This window comes from Xyrauchen texanus, chromosome 38 (assembly GCF_025860055.1).
Source record: "Xyrauchen texanus isolate HMW12.3.18 chromosome 38, RBS_HiC_50CHRs, whole genome shotgun sequence".
Lineage (NCBI taxonomy): Eukaryota > Metazoa > Chordata > Actinopteri > Cypriniformes > Catostomidae > Xyrauchen > Xyrauchen texanus.
The window spans coordinates 33,334,933-33,354,521 of NC_068313.1; the positions used below are offsets into that span (position 1 = coordinate 33,334,933).

General features: G+C 39.3%; 1 protein-coding gene across 1 annotated transcript; it reads left to right on the plus strand.

Moving 5' to 3' along the window:
- The first annotated feature begins 1,381 nt into the window (after positions 1–1,381).
- Positions 1,382–19,303, plus strand: mtnr1ba (melatonin receptor type 1Ba). The gene is made up of 2 exons (XM_052109882.1): positions 1,382–1,580; positions 18,435–19,303. Exons 1-2 carry the CDS (start codon positions 1,382–1,384, stop codon positions 19,301–19,303), a joined length of 1,068 nt encoding a protein of 355 aa, XP_051965842.1.
- The last annotated feature ends 286 nt before the right edge of the window (positions 19,304–19,589 follow it).

A 19,589-nucleotide genomic window follows, 5' to 3' on the forward strand; every position in this document is an offset into this window, starting at 1 on the left:
AAGCCTGGCACTATCAAGTGGCTATTGTGCTTTCATCTGGAGTGCAAATGTTTGATGTATTTCTAACGCTGAAGACAGAGGACAGTCTCATTCCAACCACATAGGGGCATTTTTTTTTTTTTTTTTAGCAGTGATTATATTACTTATTTGCTTCCATTGAGTAATAAAGTGCTGGGACCTCTTTCCAAGCTACAGTGAAATTTACAATGTGAAGCAGGGCTGTGTTAAGCTTGGATAATCTTCACTTCACAACGCCTCTCTGACTGTGTGTGTGTGGGGGGGGTTGTCTGGCCATCATTTTGGGAGCTGTCTTTAAAAGTATCACTCAGAACAAGGCGCGCACTGTAATTTGCAGCAGAATGCCCGCACGTGCACCTGCGCGCTCTCAGGATAAGCTCAGATGCACGCGTAGAGCTGCCAGCGCGTGAGTGGGGACGGCCAGCTGTAAACAGCGGTGGCGCACGCTCAGTCATTCGCACGGGTTTCGGTTGTCCGTGAGGAGACCTTGTAGCTCTTACCGCTCGTGAGAGGCAGGGCGAGTCGAAGGCGACATCTCTCCAGCTGCCAATTTGAGTCCGAGAACTGGACCGGAAAACTCATTTCGCGTGCACCCGGCGGGAAGCCACCGTCGCGAGGACAACACTCGCTGTGGGACTCGCTTTGAGGCGGGAAAAAATTCATATTTTTTATTTTAAGTTGGATGACATTGTTTAACGGCGTCTTCCCCTTTAAACCCGAATTCCACAACTGTACATAAGCGCGTTTTAACTACACACACCGGTGTCCAAAACTAGTGACACCTTTGTTGTAGATTTATCGGGAATCCAACCGAAACGGGAGCCCGTCGCCTGATCTCAAGCATCGGGTTCCATTCCGTCGCCATCGACACCGCTAAATAAATAAAGTCTGACTGACTGGACTTATATACGAGCGGACGCATCCCACGTTTGACTGCTTTTTGGAGATGTCTCGGTTTACCTTCCTCCCCGGTAACAGCACGGGCGTCAATGCAAATAAGATAACGTAAAAGAGGAGGAGGAGTGAACCCACGCCGGCGCGATCCTCTAGTTTATCAATAAATGGGAAATACCGGAGCGCACGCCCCACTCACTTTTTTAAAGAGCGTGGAAGAAGGGAGAAAGAGGTACCCTAATGACACGGAGCACTGCAAAGTTTAACATATTCATCAGTCAAGAGAACCAGGTGGAAACCCTGTTTCATATGTGGCACATTAAAGGGAAAACAAAAACCAGATGCCACCAAGCTTCCCAATGCTGCTTGAGAATTTAGAGATGGTTTGGTGAGGAAGATGGAGATGGCAGCAGCTTCGTGAGAAAGATACCGAGCGTGTTTTTGTGGTGGAGGGTGAAGTTTTTTCGACATGCCCGAGAATGTCTCCCTCATCAGGAACCGGACAGAAGTCGGGCAGGGTCGCGCGTGGGGTAGCGGGTCGGGCGCGCGACCAGCATGGGTCGTAACGGTGCTGGCCAGCGTGCTGATCTTCACGAGCGTGGTGGATGTGATCGGTAATGTGCTGGTGATCATCTCGGTGCTCAGGAATAGGAAACTGAGAAACGCGGGTAAGTGCGCGCGAGTTCTGTTCACTATCATTCTGATAACTGAAAATAATGCACGTTAACGGATTCCTTCCCATTCATTCACACAGGGCAGTTATTGCATTCAAACCAGAACAATGGAATGGAAGCGTTCAGAGACGTTGCGTCTTAAAAACGCGACGCTTTTGGCGCGCGTCTCTCAGAAGCATGTAGCATCGTCAATTAAAAAAAAAAAAATAGCGCGTACGGAACGCAAGAACGTGTCCTTTGTGAACGACCCCTAAGAGCGGGAGAGAATCGTTCACTGGCTGATGTCAAGGTGCAATTAGGATAATACTAATATGACTCATTTGCAGTTTCACAGGAGTGTCATTAATACGGTTATTGAAAGCTTTCGTGGATTCCCGTGACAGCTAAAGAAATTTAAGAATAAACCCGACGCTCATTCACAGCAGTTACCGACGATTCACGTGCACAAGATGGCACGAGCATGAATGACTGTGCATCACACGAGGCAGCTGGGTTTTCACAATGAACATTTATATAAAAATCTGCCCATGTCCATATTAACAACACATAAAGGTCGAAGGGTTTCCAAACTGTATAAGTAGTTATATCCCAATCTCTCTTTGTTATAGCCTAGCTTCTTAATCTCAGCTGTACACAGTTTCTGCAGTTTTCATTTGAACAATAACTCTTATAATAACAGTTACATTTGGTAATTTTTTTTTTATGTTTACTGTTTTTTTTTAGCATGCAAGACATCCAAGCATACGTCTTGTAAGTGTAGGAACAACTTATTTGTATGTGTGTAAATGTGGAAATAATTCATTCAGTGTTCATCTATTTGTTTGTTCATTTATTCAACACAGGTGGCAGTTCAAAGCTTAACTTGAAACCATAAACAGTATATGTTTCGTGGACACTACATGAGAAGGTTTGACACATACGTAACACTCACAGATATCAAAAACAGTCAGACACCCAAAGCCTGTGAATAATGCACTCAAGACATTACCAGACATCTTAAGACAGAATGTGAGCTTGTAAAGAGATACAGAGAGTGTCGGTATGCTTGTGGCGGCGATAACTGTGTTTTCTAAATTCCACAATATGCAGAAAAATGCAACCATTTGTTTTCATCTTGCTCTCACACCTATTCAAACATACAGTACAATTAAACCTTTAAATGAGTGACGGTGTGAAAAATGCATGGTCGAAACAGCTATTGTCCAGATTTATTACCAAAATCAATCACACATGTGCTTGTCTATGTGTGTGTGAGAGATAGAGAAATGCAAAGCAATTACAGTTAATTCTACTCACAATAGTCATTTTATTGGAGCCCCTCATTCATTAATATGAAGGACTGTATGGTTTCAAATTATAGATCTTCATTTGGATTTTTTTCCCCAATTATTACTCCCTGGCAATGCTTCCCTGTTTAAGGCTTCAGATTTGCTGTGCACCATTAACATGCCTTTATAGTGTGAAATGTTATAAACAAAAACACTCTCATGCTAAATCTCAGAGAGCACCAACAGTTAAGTAAAACTGAACTAATCTAGTATTTCTATAAACACACTTAGCAAACAGAGTCAGAAGAGAAGAGAAGGAAACAAGTTAGCATAATAAGGAAAGCCCATGTTTGAACAGGACCAGTTTTCCTGGAGGAGGTAAATTCTTGTTTCACTGAGGTACTTAGCAATTTAAATCCTGTCCAAATTGAACAAGACACAAACTCAGACGTCTTCTGATAAAACTTCAGTAATCCTGTCTGGATTGGAAATGTCTGTGATTGTGGTACATTTATTGTATACTTTTTGACCTTTTGAGGCAATATTTTAGGTAAAATAACAGCTTGTGGTTTAATTTCTGCTAGAATCCCATTCCCATGACATAATTATATAATTAATCACCAGTGTTGGGTAAGTTACTCCGAAAGTAATCCACTACTAATTACTAATTACTTGTCTAAAGTTGTAATCACATTACTTTACTGATTACTCCATGGAAAAGTAAGTGACTTTCTAAAACACTTCACAGAAATTTAGTTGTCTGCTCAATGAACTCAAAATAATGTCTATTTCCTCGCTCATTGTCGGTCACCCTTTAGTTGTCACAGAAATGCAAACAGATGTTCAGCCATGGCCAAAAGTATTGGCAGTGACATACGTTTTTTGTTTCGCAAAGTTGTCTGCTTCAGTTGTTGTGGTGTTGATTCACATTGTTTCTAGACCAAAAAAATTAACTTTTTCACAAAAACCCAAATTTCACTGTTTTTTGGCCCTTGCACAAAATGACCAGCTAACATTATTTCACAAATCTTATCAGCAGCACCTGGGAAAGTGTGAACGAGTGCTAGTCAGGTGAAATCACTCTATCAATCTGATTGGATTATAAGAGCAGACTGATTGCTATAAAAGGAGGGAAGACATGCTTCCAATCATTGTGTTCTTGTTCGCAATGATTACCTCTAAAGAAAGACATGCAGCCATCATCGATTTGCTTCAAAATGGCTTCACGTGCAAGGAAATTGCTGCAAAGAATATTGCACCTGAAATAACCATTTACCGGATCATCATGAACTTCAAGGAGAGAGGTTCAACTGCAGTGAAGAAGGCTTCAGGACGTCCCAAAGTGTCCAGCAAGTGCCAGGACTTTCTCCTCCTGAGAAGTCAGCTACGGTATCGTGTCACCATCAGTGCAGAGCTTGCTCAATATTGGCAGCAGGTTGGTGTGAATGCATCTGCACGCACGGTGAGGTGAAGACTTTTGGACAATGGCCTGGTGTCAAGAAAAACATCAAGGACAGACTGAAATTCTGCGGGAAGTACAAGGATTGGACAGTAGAAGACTCTGATGAAGCCCCCTTCCGACTGTTTGGGACATCTGAAAAATCGATAGTCCGGAGAAGAAAAGGTGAACGCTACCATGAGTCCTGTGCCCTGCCAACAGTGAAGCATCCTGAGACCATCCATGTGTGGGGTTGCTTTTCAACCAAGGGAGTGGGCTCTCTCACAATTCAGCCCAAAAACACTGCCATGAATAAAGAATGGCATCAAAACGTCCTGCAAGAGCAACTGCTCCCACAATCCAAGAGCAAATTGGTAATGATCTGTGCATTTTCCAGCATGATGGATCACCATGTCACAAGGCAAGAGTGATAATGAAGTTGCTTGGAGATCATTACATTGAAATTTTGGATCTGTGGCCAGACAACTCCCCAGATCTTGATCCCATAGAGAACCTGTGGTCAATCCTTAAAAGGTGAGTGGACAAGCAGAAGCCCACAAATTGTGATCAAATCTGAGCACTAATAAGGCAAGAATGGATCGCCATCAGTCAGGATTTGGTCCAGAAGCTGATATCCACCATGCCAGAGCGAATTGCAGGAGTTATAATGAACAAGGGTCAACAATGTAAATATCGACTCTTTGCATATATTGAATGTTTTTGTCAATAAAAGCCTTTTAAAAACGTATGAAATGCTTATCATTGTTTTCCAGTATACCATAGAAACATGTGAAAAAAATAATCTACAAATACTGAAGCAGCAAACTTTGCCAAATACAAAATGTATGTCACTGCCAATACTTTTGGCCACGGATGTACATTATGAACATATTAAGTGCTATTTTAAATGCATTCTACATTAATGATATTATTTAGAAAATGTGTGTAACCCAAGTAAGGTTCTTAAAAGTAATTACCTTAATTGAAAGTCAGTAAATGTAATCTGATTACAAGAATTTAAAATATAATGTGTTAAACTACTTTTTTAACTATTAAGAAATGATATTTCAATAACTAATTACCTGTTCTTTGTAATCAGATTACACCAAACACTGTTAATCACATTTATAAGTTTTGTTTATTTTTTTGGGATTCGTGATGCACACATCCATCCATCTGTAACTCCAACATTCTTTATATTATAAAGTATATTAAAAAAATTGTGGTGGTGGCATAGTGGGCTAAAGCACTAAATTGTTAAGCAGAAGGTTGATGGTTTGAATCCCACAGCCACCACCATAGTGTCCTTGAGCAAGGCACTTAACTCCAGGTTGCTCCTTGTAATAAGTGCACTGTAAGTTGCTTTGGATACAAATGTCTGCTAAATGCATAAATGTAAATGTATAAAAAATGATAACTACAGAGATCCCAATGCTAAATCAAAACATGATAGGACAGACATCCTGTGTTAAATAATTCAACTCTAATGTAATTTATAAAACTAATCCAGTTAGAAGTGCTCCAGAAAGAAGAAAGTCATCCCATTGTTCTGCAGCCTGTAATTTGTATTATCTGACCTCAGAATGCAGAAGTCGACTGGATGGATGGGAGGAAGTGCAGGTAATGCGACTGTCCTGGTCCTTTGTGATGTCATAAGGACCTATGGGGGTTTTAAAATGTGATTCAGGTCGAATCCCGGAAAAAGGATGAATAGATTTCTGCTTATCATTGCTCAATAGAGCACAGGAAAAACTGCCAACGGGAATAGGGAAAAGAGAAAGAACAAGAGAGAAAGAGAGAGTGGGTAAACACAGAAATGATCTGCAGTATCTCCAAACAGGCACTCCGTCAAACCATTCCACAGTGCTGTGTTATTACGTCAAAGTTTGTAAGTGTAAGCTTGGAGTGTGTAAGACTATGAACAGAGAGTGAGTGGGAGAAATAGAGAGCTTTCTATGCAAGTCAATGTGTCTTTGGAGATTTTTTGACATTTTCTTGTCTTGAAATGTGCAGGTGGCATCATACCATCACTGTCTTAACAGCGACAGTAACCACGGCGATGTTTATCAGCACAGTCCTACACTCAATTAAAACAGTGTTGTCTGCAGAAGGATGGATTGAGAGAGAGAGAGAGAGCAAGATGACAGGAGCATTGCTGTCTTTCCTCCTTTTTCTCTTTTTCTTTTTCTTTACCTTTAAATTTGATCTGTAACGTGACATATTGTGGGCTTGAGTATGTTAGTGTGTGTTCCACTAGGTGACATTCATAGTCTCATTAGCATAGAATGATGAGCTTGCTGGTGTTCTATATAGATACTCATAGGGCATGTGATAAATGAATGTGTGTGTGTGTGTGTGTGTGTGTGTGTGTGTGTGTGTGTGTGTGTGTGTGTGTGTGTGTGTGCGTGTATTTATCACTTTGTGGGGACCAAATGTCCCCATAAGGATAGTAAAACCCGAAATTTTTGACCTTGTGGGGACATTTTGTTGGTCCCCATGAGGAAAACAGCTTATAAATCATACTAAATTATGTTTTTTGAAAATGTAAAAATGCAGAAAGTTTTCTGTGAGGGTTAGGTTTAGGGGTAGGGTTAGGTTTAGGGGATAGAATATAAAGTTTGTACAGTATAAAAACCATTATGTCTATGGAAAGTCCCCATAAAACATGGAAACACAACGTGTGTGTGTGTGTGTGTGTGTGTGTGAGCGTGTATTTATCACTTTGTGGGGAACAAATGTCCCCATAAGGATAGTAAAACCCGAAATTTTTGACCTTGTGGGGACATTTTGTCGGTCCCCATGAGGAAAACAGCTTATAAATCATACTAAATTATAGTTTTTTTTAAATGTAAAGATGCAGAAGGTTTTCTGTGAGGGTTAGGTTTAGGGGTAGGGTTAGGTTTAGGGGATAGAATATAAAGTTTGTACAGTATAAAAACCATTATGTCTATGGAAAGTCCCCATAAAACATGGAAACACAACATGTGTGTGTGTGTGTGTGTGTGTGTGTGTGTGTGTGTGTGTGTGTGTGTGTGTGTGTGTGTGTGTGTGTGTGTGTCTGTCACCCTTGACTGCACCCTTCACTTTGACCTGAGGTGATTCATTTCCATTAAGGAAACACACGAGTACCGCATTCTCAAATGACAACGCAATCACATTTTCTTTCCTTTACATGAGCCTTGTGCTCTTTCTAGATTGACAACAAGAGCAGAGGCTATTTATTAATACATCAGATGTGTTTAGATGTTCTTAAAGGTTCTAGTTGCAATGCTGTGCTGGTCTTGCTTCTGAATAGAGCGCAATCCTATTGGCTCCGGAAAATCTGTATGCAAATTAGATGATCTAAGTATGGTGTACGCCCAGACTTCTGTCTGGCAGATTTACGTTCACGCCCTTGCAGCTGTGAAATCCCTAGAGTATGAAAGGGATGTGCTTAAGACATTCATTCTTCTCTTGTAAAAGTGAGGGACTTTTCATAGTAGCGCTGTATAGGCCCTGTCATGATTTACGGCAACGTCCATTGAACATCAAGCTGCAGCATTAACCCCGGCACAATGTTTCCACGGGTCAACGCACACAATGTTCATAGTTCGATCTATTTCAACTTTGATTCAATTTGCCACTGACCTTTCTAAGTGCAGTCAAAAGATTTTTATGTGGCTGGTTGTACATATGGCGGCAGTTTGTTGGTGAAATAAACACTTGAGGTGCTACAGCAACGACTTTCATTTACTTTAAAACAAATCTTGAGTAAAACATCTATCTGTTCATAAACACTTTTCACCCTGTTCCTTAAACAATGCTATCTTATGACATGAAAGCACTTTTACTATTACGTAACAGACTACATTTACAAGCTTACTCGTGTGTTATTAAATTGTGCGGTTGCTCAACTGATAGAGCATTGCACTTGTGATGCAAAGGACAAGGGTACTAGTCCCAAAGAGCACACAATTTGACATACAAACCAAAAGTTTGTAGACCCTTAAGATATAGGGTAGGGAGTTAGATTTTGTTGAAAACTTATAAAGCAGGGGTCGGCAACCCTTTTGACACGGAGTGCCATTTTTATTTTCCTGGTCAATGGCTGTGAACGCAAGCAACAGTATGCTGGGTTGGATATTTCAAGGATTAATAGTGGTGTTTTCCTTATTACATCACGTGTTGTTCTGGAAACAAAAAGAAACAAATGACACATGGAATGTAGGCATCCATGTCATCCACGCAGCCTGACTGAAGCAAAGCAGGATGGTTTACCCCCATGATTAACAGAAAGTGAAGCGCTACTGGTTCATGATGCACGAATGGCTTGCACACGCTGCATGAGTCAGTTGGGTATACCGCAGTCTTGTCACATTTTTACTTTTTGTTTAGCCTCCCATTCAGCTGATGAAAACATGCGTGATCTTGGGGAAGGATTACATCAAGATGTAGATTGGAATGCAGGTGCGGAATTTAGATCAATAAAATAGTCTACTTCTCTCTCGCCGTTGCTTGTGTGCCAGTGATTACCCCTCCACGTGCCAATGTTGGCACACATGCCATAGGTTACCGACCCCTGTAATAGATTATTAACTTTAAAACACTCAACTTTTTGGGAGGCCATTTAACTGTCTTTTAGTCCTGCACAATGGACATTTTATGTCAGAATTGCTGCAGTAAGTGTAATGTACCGCTAGGGCTGCTAGCATCACTGTGACAACCGCCCCACTGCGGTGGTAGAGTGCCACCGGTGGTTATGCATGTGACGATAAAATATCAACGTACATAAAAGACCTTATGAAAACATATAATAAAGATCTTTAGAAAATGTGTGTAATAATTTTCAGTTTTTTTAGAGACTTCTTGATGTAGCATTGTGATGGTAAATGCGTGTTCACAAGAAACGCATATAGCACAAAACTCAAGCCAAACGCACACCTATAACTAGCTGTATCAACTACATGTCCATTTGTTCCTGACTGAAGTTGCAATTCCTAAATTCCTTCACAGACTAAACCACAGGAGAGTTTATTCATGATAACATGTCAACAAACAACATGGAAGTAAGAGCTTATTTTTGCGCTCTATCTAGAACATAAGCTCTGTTCTACAACATAATATCATTTTGCAAAAAGATTCACACAGTCACATCGTTTTTATATCAGGCTGTACTTTTTCCGGTCTAAGCTCAAATTAATCTTTAATTTGCTGTCACTATTTTCACCGTTTACTGTGTACACTTCCCACTTTCTTGCTACCTAGCAACGCTTTTCATGTGGATGTCAAAGTGGGACATAATGCAGGGGATGAAGTGTGATGAAGCCCTGACTCAAGTCATGTGAACTGTGCTTCAAGGTAGTGTGTGTCATTTTTTGATGTTAAAACACTTCTCATCTTAATATGCAAAGACAACTATAACTGTAAGCCACACTGTGACTATTCATCATTTTCAAAAGGTTGCTCTGTTTTAGCATTCCGACCAGCTCGAAAGTTTGTTTCCGAAAGTCCATGTACCTTGAAATCAACTTGAATTTTGAGTTGCACATTTCCAATGTTACATTTTCCATTTTTCTCCAGTGATGGTTAGGTGTAGTGTAAGGTTTGGGTTTGGGTTGCTAACTTTGTGCAACACGAATATGGGAAGCTTGAGAATTTTGAGTGCTAGGGCCCGCTAGAGCATTTCGACATTCATGGTGGCCATGGTCTTTTGCAGTCTGACCAGGGAACAGTTGGCAACCTTAGATTGAGGGTACTTTTAATATGCTTTCCTGTTAATTGTATTACAACATTTACAACTAAAACACAACTTGTTTTTTGTGCTACTCTGTGGAAATTTTTCCTGGAAACTGCAACTAACATGTGCCCATACGTTTACATTTATGCATTTGGCACACTTTTATCCAAAGCAACTTACAGTGCATTTATTACAGGGGCAATCCCCCCAGAGCAACCTGGATTAAGTGCCTTGCTCAAGGACACAATGGTGGTGGCTGTGGGGATCAAACCAGCAATCTTCTGATTAACAGTTATGTGCTTTAGCCCACTATGCCACCACCATGTTTAACAACACTTCCTTTGTCCACTGTGATACACTGTGATTCTGTCACCAAATTAATTGTGTGATCAGTCTGGTCTGTTTGTCTGACCAATTCAAGATGGGAAGAATGTTCTGGAAGCCTATCTGAAAACAAAAGCTATTTTTGCAATTCTGTTTGGTGATGCTATTGCCGTTGAATTTACACACGTCACCTTTAATGCTGCATTCCATTCAAAGTCAGATGTGGAATATTCTCATTTGATAACTCCGATCTCTGACTATAAAGGTATTCCATTGCCAGATCCTCAGAAAATGATGTTTTTTGGCAACGTTCCCATTAGCTCAGGTGTTTGACTGTCACCAGAGACATCTCCTAGTAACCCAATCGATAAACAATGCTGCAATGCTAGCATTTGTGCTACAGGTGTACGATTATCAATAGAGTATAATTGACCATGTCTTTTACACGTGTTTTTGGAAACATTTGTTAAACAAGCTTTAACATCATGTACTGTAAGAACTTTGATGATCGATATTATGGAATAAAAGGGAATGTTCCATTTGTGCCGACATGTTTGCGTGATGTCACGCACATGCATCTCACCGTAATCAGAGTTGAAGATTTTTTTTGAAGAGTTTCTATGTTGGAAGTCTAACTTCAAGGGTATTCCATTGCATTTTTCCTAATTGGAAATGTGAACTTTCTGACTTTCCGAGTTGAATGGAACACTATGGAGCATTTGTTCAGCCCTGAGGATGAGTTGGAGTTTCATTTTCAAGGGCAAAATCCTAAACATTTACCAAAACATCAAAAGACGAATCAGCCTCTTTTTAATTTTGATAGAAAAGGGTCAAACGCAGAGGTCTGAGTTAAAGGAAAAGATGTAAAATTGGGTGGGTTTGAAAATCGTTGAGGTCATAGTGTAAAGGTTATGGAATATAAGCACAGAGCGCTGCTGAGGTCAATCAAAACTGGCATTATGTCAACAGAGACCAGCCACATCAGTGATGTGCTGGAGTGGTGGTGGCGTAGTGGGCTAAAGCACATACTGGTAATCAGAAAGTTGCTGGTTTGATCCCCAGAGCCACCACCATTGTGTCCTTGATCAAGGCACTTAACTCCAGGTTGCTCCGGGGGGGATTGTCCCTGTAATAAGTGCACTGTAAGTCACTTTGGATAAAAGCGTCTGCCAAATGCATAAAAGTAAATGAAACGCAATCTATAGCTGACAAAGAAAAATTTTGCATTTTCTGTACTGTGTGTGTGGTCGTCTGATACAAGACTGAAGTAATCAGCCCGCAAAGCCACTCCTTTCTACACACACACTAAAATCTGTAAATACAGGGTTATTGGTGCCAAGTGAGATTACAGGAGTCCGCGAGGACATTGCCTGCTGAGCTGGTAGAATGGAAGATTCTTTAGACCCACATTTATTTACCTTAAACACACAAACACAGTTAGATGCTACCATGGTAGAGCACTGCATGCATGTTTTTTTATTAGAGATTTCATTAACATTCATGTTGACTAGGCACTACCCTTCGTTGCTGTCATTAATGAGTGGTTGTGTGCATGTATGCATGTGAGCATTCTTCTTTGTTATGCTATTATAATTATAAGCTTTGTGTGTGCAGAGCTGTAGAATTAATATGGACAGCATAGCTCAGATATTTTGGTCTTGGAAGGAGTTGATGAGAAATGTATGAGTTCATATTGAAATTGTTGAGTTTTGATAGCAGACTTGATATTTTGACAAATCCGAGCAGTTTGTGACATTGTTGATATCTCTTCTGAAACTCTTAAAGGAGACACATTTGTGTTTCTCAGGAGAATAATCTCAGAAGCAGGAGACTTAAGTCTCCTTTTGCCCTCCATTTAATCTCATTATTGTCCAGGAGAAACAATTGAGATCTCATTTATGATTATTCTTTTCTATTGGAATGGATGCAGTGTCAAATCTTTGACACCTCATACAAGATTTTAAACGCATCAGGGTAGATATAAGCAAATACCCATCGGTTAAACTGACAGTCGTTGCATTTTTGTGGTTTATGTTTGTGTAAACATAACCAGCATTTCACACATTCCTCTGTTTATCAAACAAACTATACGTTGCTCCAAATATCAAAGAATGGACTCCCCGTAGGAAGCATCAATGGCATGCTCTTCATCTTGCAAACACTCATTCCTTGCATCATCTTCTTTGCAAAAGCATGCAACAAGATCACAGAGGTAATGAGCATGTTTGTGTGTTGCTCTTATAAAGCTGATATTTTTGTGTGTCTTTGCTCTCTGTTTGTTTGTCTGTTTGCAAGTTGAGGACATATATACTGTATATTCTTGGCTAGCTTCTGAACAAGAGATTAGACCAAATATCTCTCAAAAGAGATATCGACATCCCAATTAAGACATTCTAAGTCCAGTTCCAGAGAAACTTTCTTTTCAACATCCTCTTAATCTTCCTGTGAGAGAAGTCAAAATAGCAGGGAAGGTGAATTGAGGTGCAATAAGTGAGAGGAACAGAAATGAATCAGAAATCTGATACAGCGAGATATGTCGACGGCCAGAGAGAGTGAGAAAGAGAGAGAGTGCAAGAGAGAAAGACAACAGATGCCGACAGACCCAGAAGAGAAAGATGAAAGAGTTAGAAAGAGAGACTTGAGGGGAAGGAGAATGGGTGGACGGTGAATGAGAGTAAGTCATTTGGATGAGGTATATATGGAATATTCTTCAAAAATGATCATTTTCTATATGGGTCATCTTTTCCTTTTGCACTGAATTGATATACCAAATGTACATATCCATTCCAAAACCTATTTGAATTATTTAAAGCATCGGTCCATATGTACACACGTGTGAATTTTGCCTGAACTCAATGGTAGAAATGCTAACCCAAAGGAACGAGAAATCACACATTTAGTGGGGGAGGGGGGTGGCTCCAGGAAAAAGGAACAGCTCAGAACAACTGTCCTATACAGCAATGAAAATAAAAGGAGACCAAATGGAGACTTTGGTTAAAGGTCCCTCCTCCTCGTCATATGCCACTTTATATCACAGGCTGGAAATATATGTCATCATATTATTATCATTCATTATTATTTTCATAAACACATTGGTTTGAATTGCATATAGTTTTACTGTTTATTGCATTTTGCCATCGTTTCATCATACACTGTTGCACAGGCAGAATGAATGAAAGCTCCATCTGTCACAGCTACCACAACCTTTAAACAACCAGGAGAAAGAGGACAATAGAGAGCAGAAATACAGCTGCACTTTTAATGCATCTTCAAATTTGGTCAATAAACTCATTATTCTCTCTTTTTTTTGGTCAGAGACCATTCTCACTTTCTTTAATGTGTATAGTAAATAGACATGCAGACATCCATTCAGCAAGCTGATGACATTCAAACATCGCCTTTGGAAATGTAAAGTGAGTAGCGCATCTTCTCTACAATGGAAACAAAGCAACAATGAATGATGTATTTACACTTTTTTCACTATAAATGCTGACGTTAGAAAATGATCCAACATTAGGATATTATTCTTCTGTACATCCTGTGGTTGTGTGATAGATAAGTCTATATTACCAAATTCTGGTATTATTATCCTTCCAGTTTTGTCACACTTGCCGAAAATGCAACCACTTGCTTGCTTCAACATTGCAAAATAAGGTGGATAAACTAAATAATAACTCACTAAAGCCTTCCAAGACCAAAATCTGAGGTACACTACCCACATTAGTTTTATCGCTCTGAGCTCTTATTGTACTGTATGTCAACAATTGTCTCATATGTGTATATTTTTAGTTACTAAATGACTATTTGCACTAGGTGTAAATAGCACCTGACACACAGCGCAGCTATTTGCACTCAATTAGTCTGATGGAAATACAGAAATTAAAGACAAACTGTATTTTGCCACAGTTTTTCCTATCCTGTTTCCTGTCTCCACTTTTAATATTTCCTTTTATACTAAGAAATGAAAAAATAAAATAAAGGTTGATCGTCTCGCAGTGATTTGGTCACGGTGACAGTCAGGGAGTTGAGAGAAAATTAACCACGGTTTTACTAAAGTAATATTGTAGTAACCATGTTTTGGTTTGGCCATAGTTTTAATGCAATTAACAATGGTGTTACTACAGTAATATGGTGTTAATATTTAATAATGTTTTAATTTTGCAGTTACTATGATTTTACTACAAAATACCATAGTGATACTAGGTTAATTTATGTAAGGGAAAGTTAGGGTTAGGTTAAGGGGTAGGGTGTCTGTGGGATTCTAAATAAACAAGCTGTAGAGATATCTATATACTGTACTGTATGTTAGTATTTAATTAGTTGTGTTTCACAGGGATGCAAATAGCATGTATCACCATTTGCACTAAGTGTAAATAGCATGTATCACCATTTGTACTTAGTGTAAATAGCATGTATCACCATTTGCACTAAGTGTAAATAGCATGTATCACCATTTGTACTTAGTGTAAATAGCATGTATCACCATTTGCACTAAGTGTAAATAGCATGTATCACCATTGCATGTATCACCATTTGTAATTAGTGTAAATAGCATGTATCACCATTTGTACTTAGTGTAAATAGCATGTATCACCATTTGTACTTAGTGTAAATAGCATGTATCACCATTTGTACTTAGTGTAAATAGCATGTATCACCATTTGTACTTAGTGTAAATAGCATGTATCACCATTTGTACTTAGTGTAAATAGCATGTATCACCATTTGTACTTAGTGTAAATAGCATGTATCACCATTTGCACTAAGTGTAAATAGCATGTATCACCATTTGTACTTAGTGTAAATAGCATGTATCACCATTTGCACTAAGTGTAAATAGCATGTATCACCATTTGTACTTAGTGTAAATAGCATGTATCACCATTTGTACTTAGTGTAAATAGCATGTATCACCATTTGTACTTAGTGTAAATAGCATGTATCACCATTTGTACTTAGTGTAAATAGCATGTATCACCATTTGCACTAAGTGTAAATAGCATGTATCACCATTTGTACTTAGTGTAAATAGCATGTATCACCATTTGTACTTAGTGTAAATAGCATGTATCACCATTTGTACTTAGTGTAAATAGCATGTATCACCATTTGTACTTAGTGTAAATAGCATGTATCACCATTTGCACTAAGTGTAAATAGCATGTATCACCATTTGTACTTAGTGTAAATAGCATGTATCACCATTTGTACTTAAGTGTAAATAGCATGTATCACCATTTGTACTTAGTGTAAATAGCATGTATCACCATTTGTACTTAGTGTAAATAGCATGTATCACCATTTGTACTTAGTGTAAATAGCATGTATCACCATTTGTACTTAGTGTAAATAGCATGTATCACCATTTGTACTTAGTGTAAATAGCATGTATCACCATTTGTACTTAGTGTAAATAGCATGTATCACCATTTGCACTTAGTGTAAATAGCATGTATCACCATTTGTACTTAGTGTAAATAGCATGTATCACCATTTGTACTTAGTGTAAATAGCATGTATCACCATTTGCACTTAGTGTAAATAGCATGTATCACCATTTGTACTAAGTGTAAATAGCATGTATCACCATTTGCACTAAGTGTAAATAGCATGTATCACCATTTGTACTTAGTGTAAATAGCATGTATCACCATTTGTACTTAGTGTAAATAGCATGTATCACCATTTGCACTTAGTGTAAATAGCATGTATCACCATTTGTACTTAGTGTAAATAGCATGTATCACCATTTGTACTTAGTGTAAATAGCATGTATCACCATTTGCACTAAGTGTAAATAGCATGTATCACCATTTGTACTTAGTGTAAATAGCATGTATCACCATTTGTACTTAGTGTAAATAGCATGTATCACCATTTGTACTAAGTGTAAATAGCATGTATCACCATTTGTACTTAGTGTAAATAGCATGTATCACCATTTGTACTTAGTGTAAATAGCATGTATCACCATTTGTACTAAGTGTAAATAGCATGTATCACCATTTGCACTAAGTGTAAATAGCATGTATCACCATTTGTACTTAGTGTAAATAGCATGTATCACCATTTGTACTTAGTGTAAATAGCATGTATCACCATTTGCACTTAGTGTAAATAGCATGTATCACCATTTGTACTTAGTGTAAATAGCATGTATCACCATTTGTACTAAGTGTAAATAGCATGTATCACCATTTGCACTAAGTGTAAATAGCATGTATCACCATTTGTAATTAGTGTAAATAGCATGTATCACCATTTGTACTTAGTGTAAATAGCATGTATCACCATTTGCACTAAGTGTAAATAGCATGTATCACCATTTGTAATTAGTGTAAATAGCATGTATCACCATTTGTACTTAGTGTAAATAGCATGTATCACCATTTGTACTTAGTGTAAATAGCATGTATCACCATTTGTACTTAGTGTAAATAGCATGTATCACCATTTGTACTAAGTGTAAATAGCATGTATCACCATTTGCACTAAGTGTAAATAGCATGTATCACCATTTGTACTTAGTGTAAATAGCATGTATCATTATTTGCACTTTCTGCAAATAGACTCTGCCTTTTAGTTATCCAAAGGAATTTTAGAAGAAGTGTCTGAGGCAAAGTTGATACATGGTTTAAAACATAACTGAGAACTTGCGAGCTATGAAAGGTCAAAAGTCCCTGAACAAGTTTGTATCCTGATCTAAACAGAAGATGATCTCACCTCCCAACTCACAACTGATGCAAACACATGTTGGCCAGAGACTGGCTGGTAAACCTGGGCACAAACAACACGTACGAATAAGTGCCAGATTCACTGTACTTAATCTAATGGGTCTGAACTTTGTGTGAACCTCAGTCAAAATACTACTGCTCCTGAGCCTACCCTACCATATCGACTCTTGAACACACACGCAAGGACATTCTCGCACTCTCAGACACGCAATATGTGAACTGCAGTTCAGCTCCTGTTGCCGGGTTTCCTTCCTAATTGCTTGATTCATCTTGTATAAGGAGTGGTGACTGAGTTGGAGGTAGTTCACATAGGATGCTGCTATCTGGTCTCTTATAAACACAATACTAGACATGCAGTTTTGCTAAATGACACAGCTAAACACTTTTACCATTGTGAATGACTTGTAAGGTTATACATAAAAAAAATTGCATTATATAATGAACTACATTTACAAGCTTGTTCATGAACTCTCGTGGAGAATACGTGTCAGCACGTGAGCTGAAAGTGTCATAGAAGCACCACAGAATTAGGTATTAGTGGTAATTGCAATTTAGTTTTTAATCTCACATTTGCTTTTATGACACTATCCGTTAGGTTTAGGTTCAAGGTTTACAGTAGATACTGGTGAGGAAGGGTTTGTTGACTTAAAACTTGATAGAGCATTAACCTTATAAACCAAGGGTGGGGAACCCTGCTCCTGGAGGGCCACTGTCCTGCAGAGTTTAGCTCCAACCCTAATCAAACAAACCTGAGGACACTAATCATGGTCTTGATTACTTGAAAAATTTAAGGGCAGGTGTGTTTGATTAAGGTTGGAGCTAAACTCCACCCCTGTTATAAACCTAATCCATTTGTTTTTGTTTTTTTCACGAGATCAGGCTGGGACATGTTCTTGTGTTCTGTCAGCACTGTTGGTCTATATACACATGTCAAATAAACATTGTTGTTTGCAGCATTAGAGCATTTCACTGTTTTTTTTTGTCTCAAGTCATGAGCACTGCATTTTTAAAACAGCGTGTCAATTTAAAAGAAGTTCAACTTTTAAAAACATATGCTGCATGAGTTCTGTTCCATTCTAGTGCGCTCCATCCAACTGTTTTTAAAGGCAAAAATGCATCTTGCGTGAAAGGCCCCTTTGTGTATTATGTGTAAACTTTAGTTAAACTGTGCAAAATAAATTCAATACTTGATGTATCTTCCAGTGACTGATGTCATAAACATGGCTACATCAGTGATTGCATTAAATACTAAACAGTGAAATCTATTCAGACGTTCTGATTCTGATCATTTGTGTTAATTGAAATCTAATGTGTCTTTGTTTCACATTTAAAACAGTTGAATTGCTTTTGTGTGTTTATGTCCTGTAGGTAATGCGTTTGTGGTGAGTCTGGCTTTTGCTGACCTCCTGGTGGTTTGCTATCCCTACCCCCTGGTCTTGCACGCCATGCTGCATGCGGGCTGGTTGCCGAATGAGATGGAATGCAAGGTCAGCGGCTTCCTGATGGGAGCCAGTGTCATCGGCTCCATCTTCAACATCACTGCTATTGCCATCAACCGCTACTGTTTTATTTGTCAGGCCAACACCTACGAGAGAGTCTACGGCCGTGCCGGAACCCTGGTACTGCTGATGTTAGTCTGGGTCCTTACTGCCCTCGCAATTCTTCCAAACCTGGTGCTGGGATCACTGACGTACGACCCACGGGTTTATTCATGTACCTTTAGTCAGACGACAAGTGCCGGGTATACTATCGCCGTGGTGACCGTGCATTTCCTGCTTCCTATTGCCGTTGTTACATTCTGCTATCTAAGGATTTGGGTGCTGGTGCTCCGTGTGAGGAGGCGGGTCACGAACGACGTCAGGCCACGCCTCCGTTCAAGTGAGCTGCGTCACTTCCTCACCATGTTTGTCGTCTTTGTGTTGTTCGCTGTCTGCTGGGCACCACTGAATTTGATCGGCTTGGCTGTGGCGGTGGACCCGCCCCGTGTTGCACCCTTAGTCCCCGATTGGCTGTTTGTGGTGAGTTATTTCATGGCATACTTTAACTCCTGCCTGAATGCCGTGGTGTACGGACTGCTCAATCAGAACTTCCGCAGAGAATATCGCAGAATCCTTCTGTCGCTCTGTAAGCCACGCCTCTTTCTGCAGGAGACGTCGAGGGGCGGGACTGAGCGCAGCAATAAACATTCACCTGCCAACAATAACAACGACGACCAGCCCAAGGCGAACACAATATAACATGCCTACAATGATTTTCAAGGGATAGTTTGCCAAAAATGAAAATTCTGTTATCATTTATTCACCCTTATGTTGTTCCAAACCTGCATGACTTTCTTCTGTGGAGCACAAAATGAGATGCTAAGCCTTAGCCTAAGAGCAGTTACAATACATGCAAAATGTACATGCAAAATTGCAATTTCAAGGTAATGGCCTAAAACCTACAATTGCCGATCGATTTATGAAAACCGTTTAAGGTGTTTACATAACCATGCACATTCTCTATTTATTAAGTAGTTCACGAATC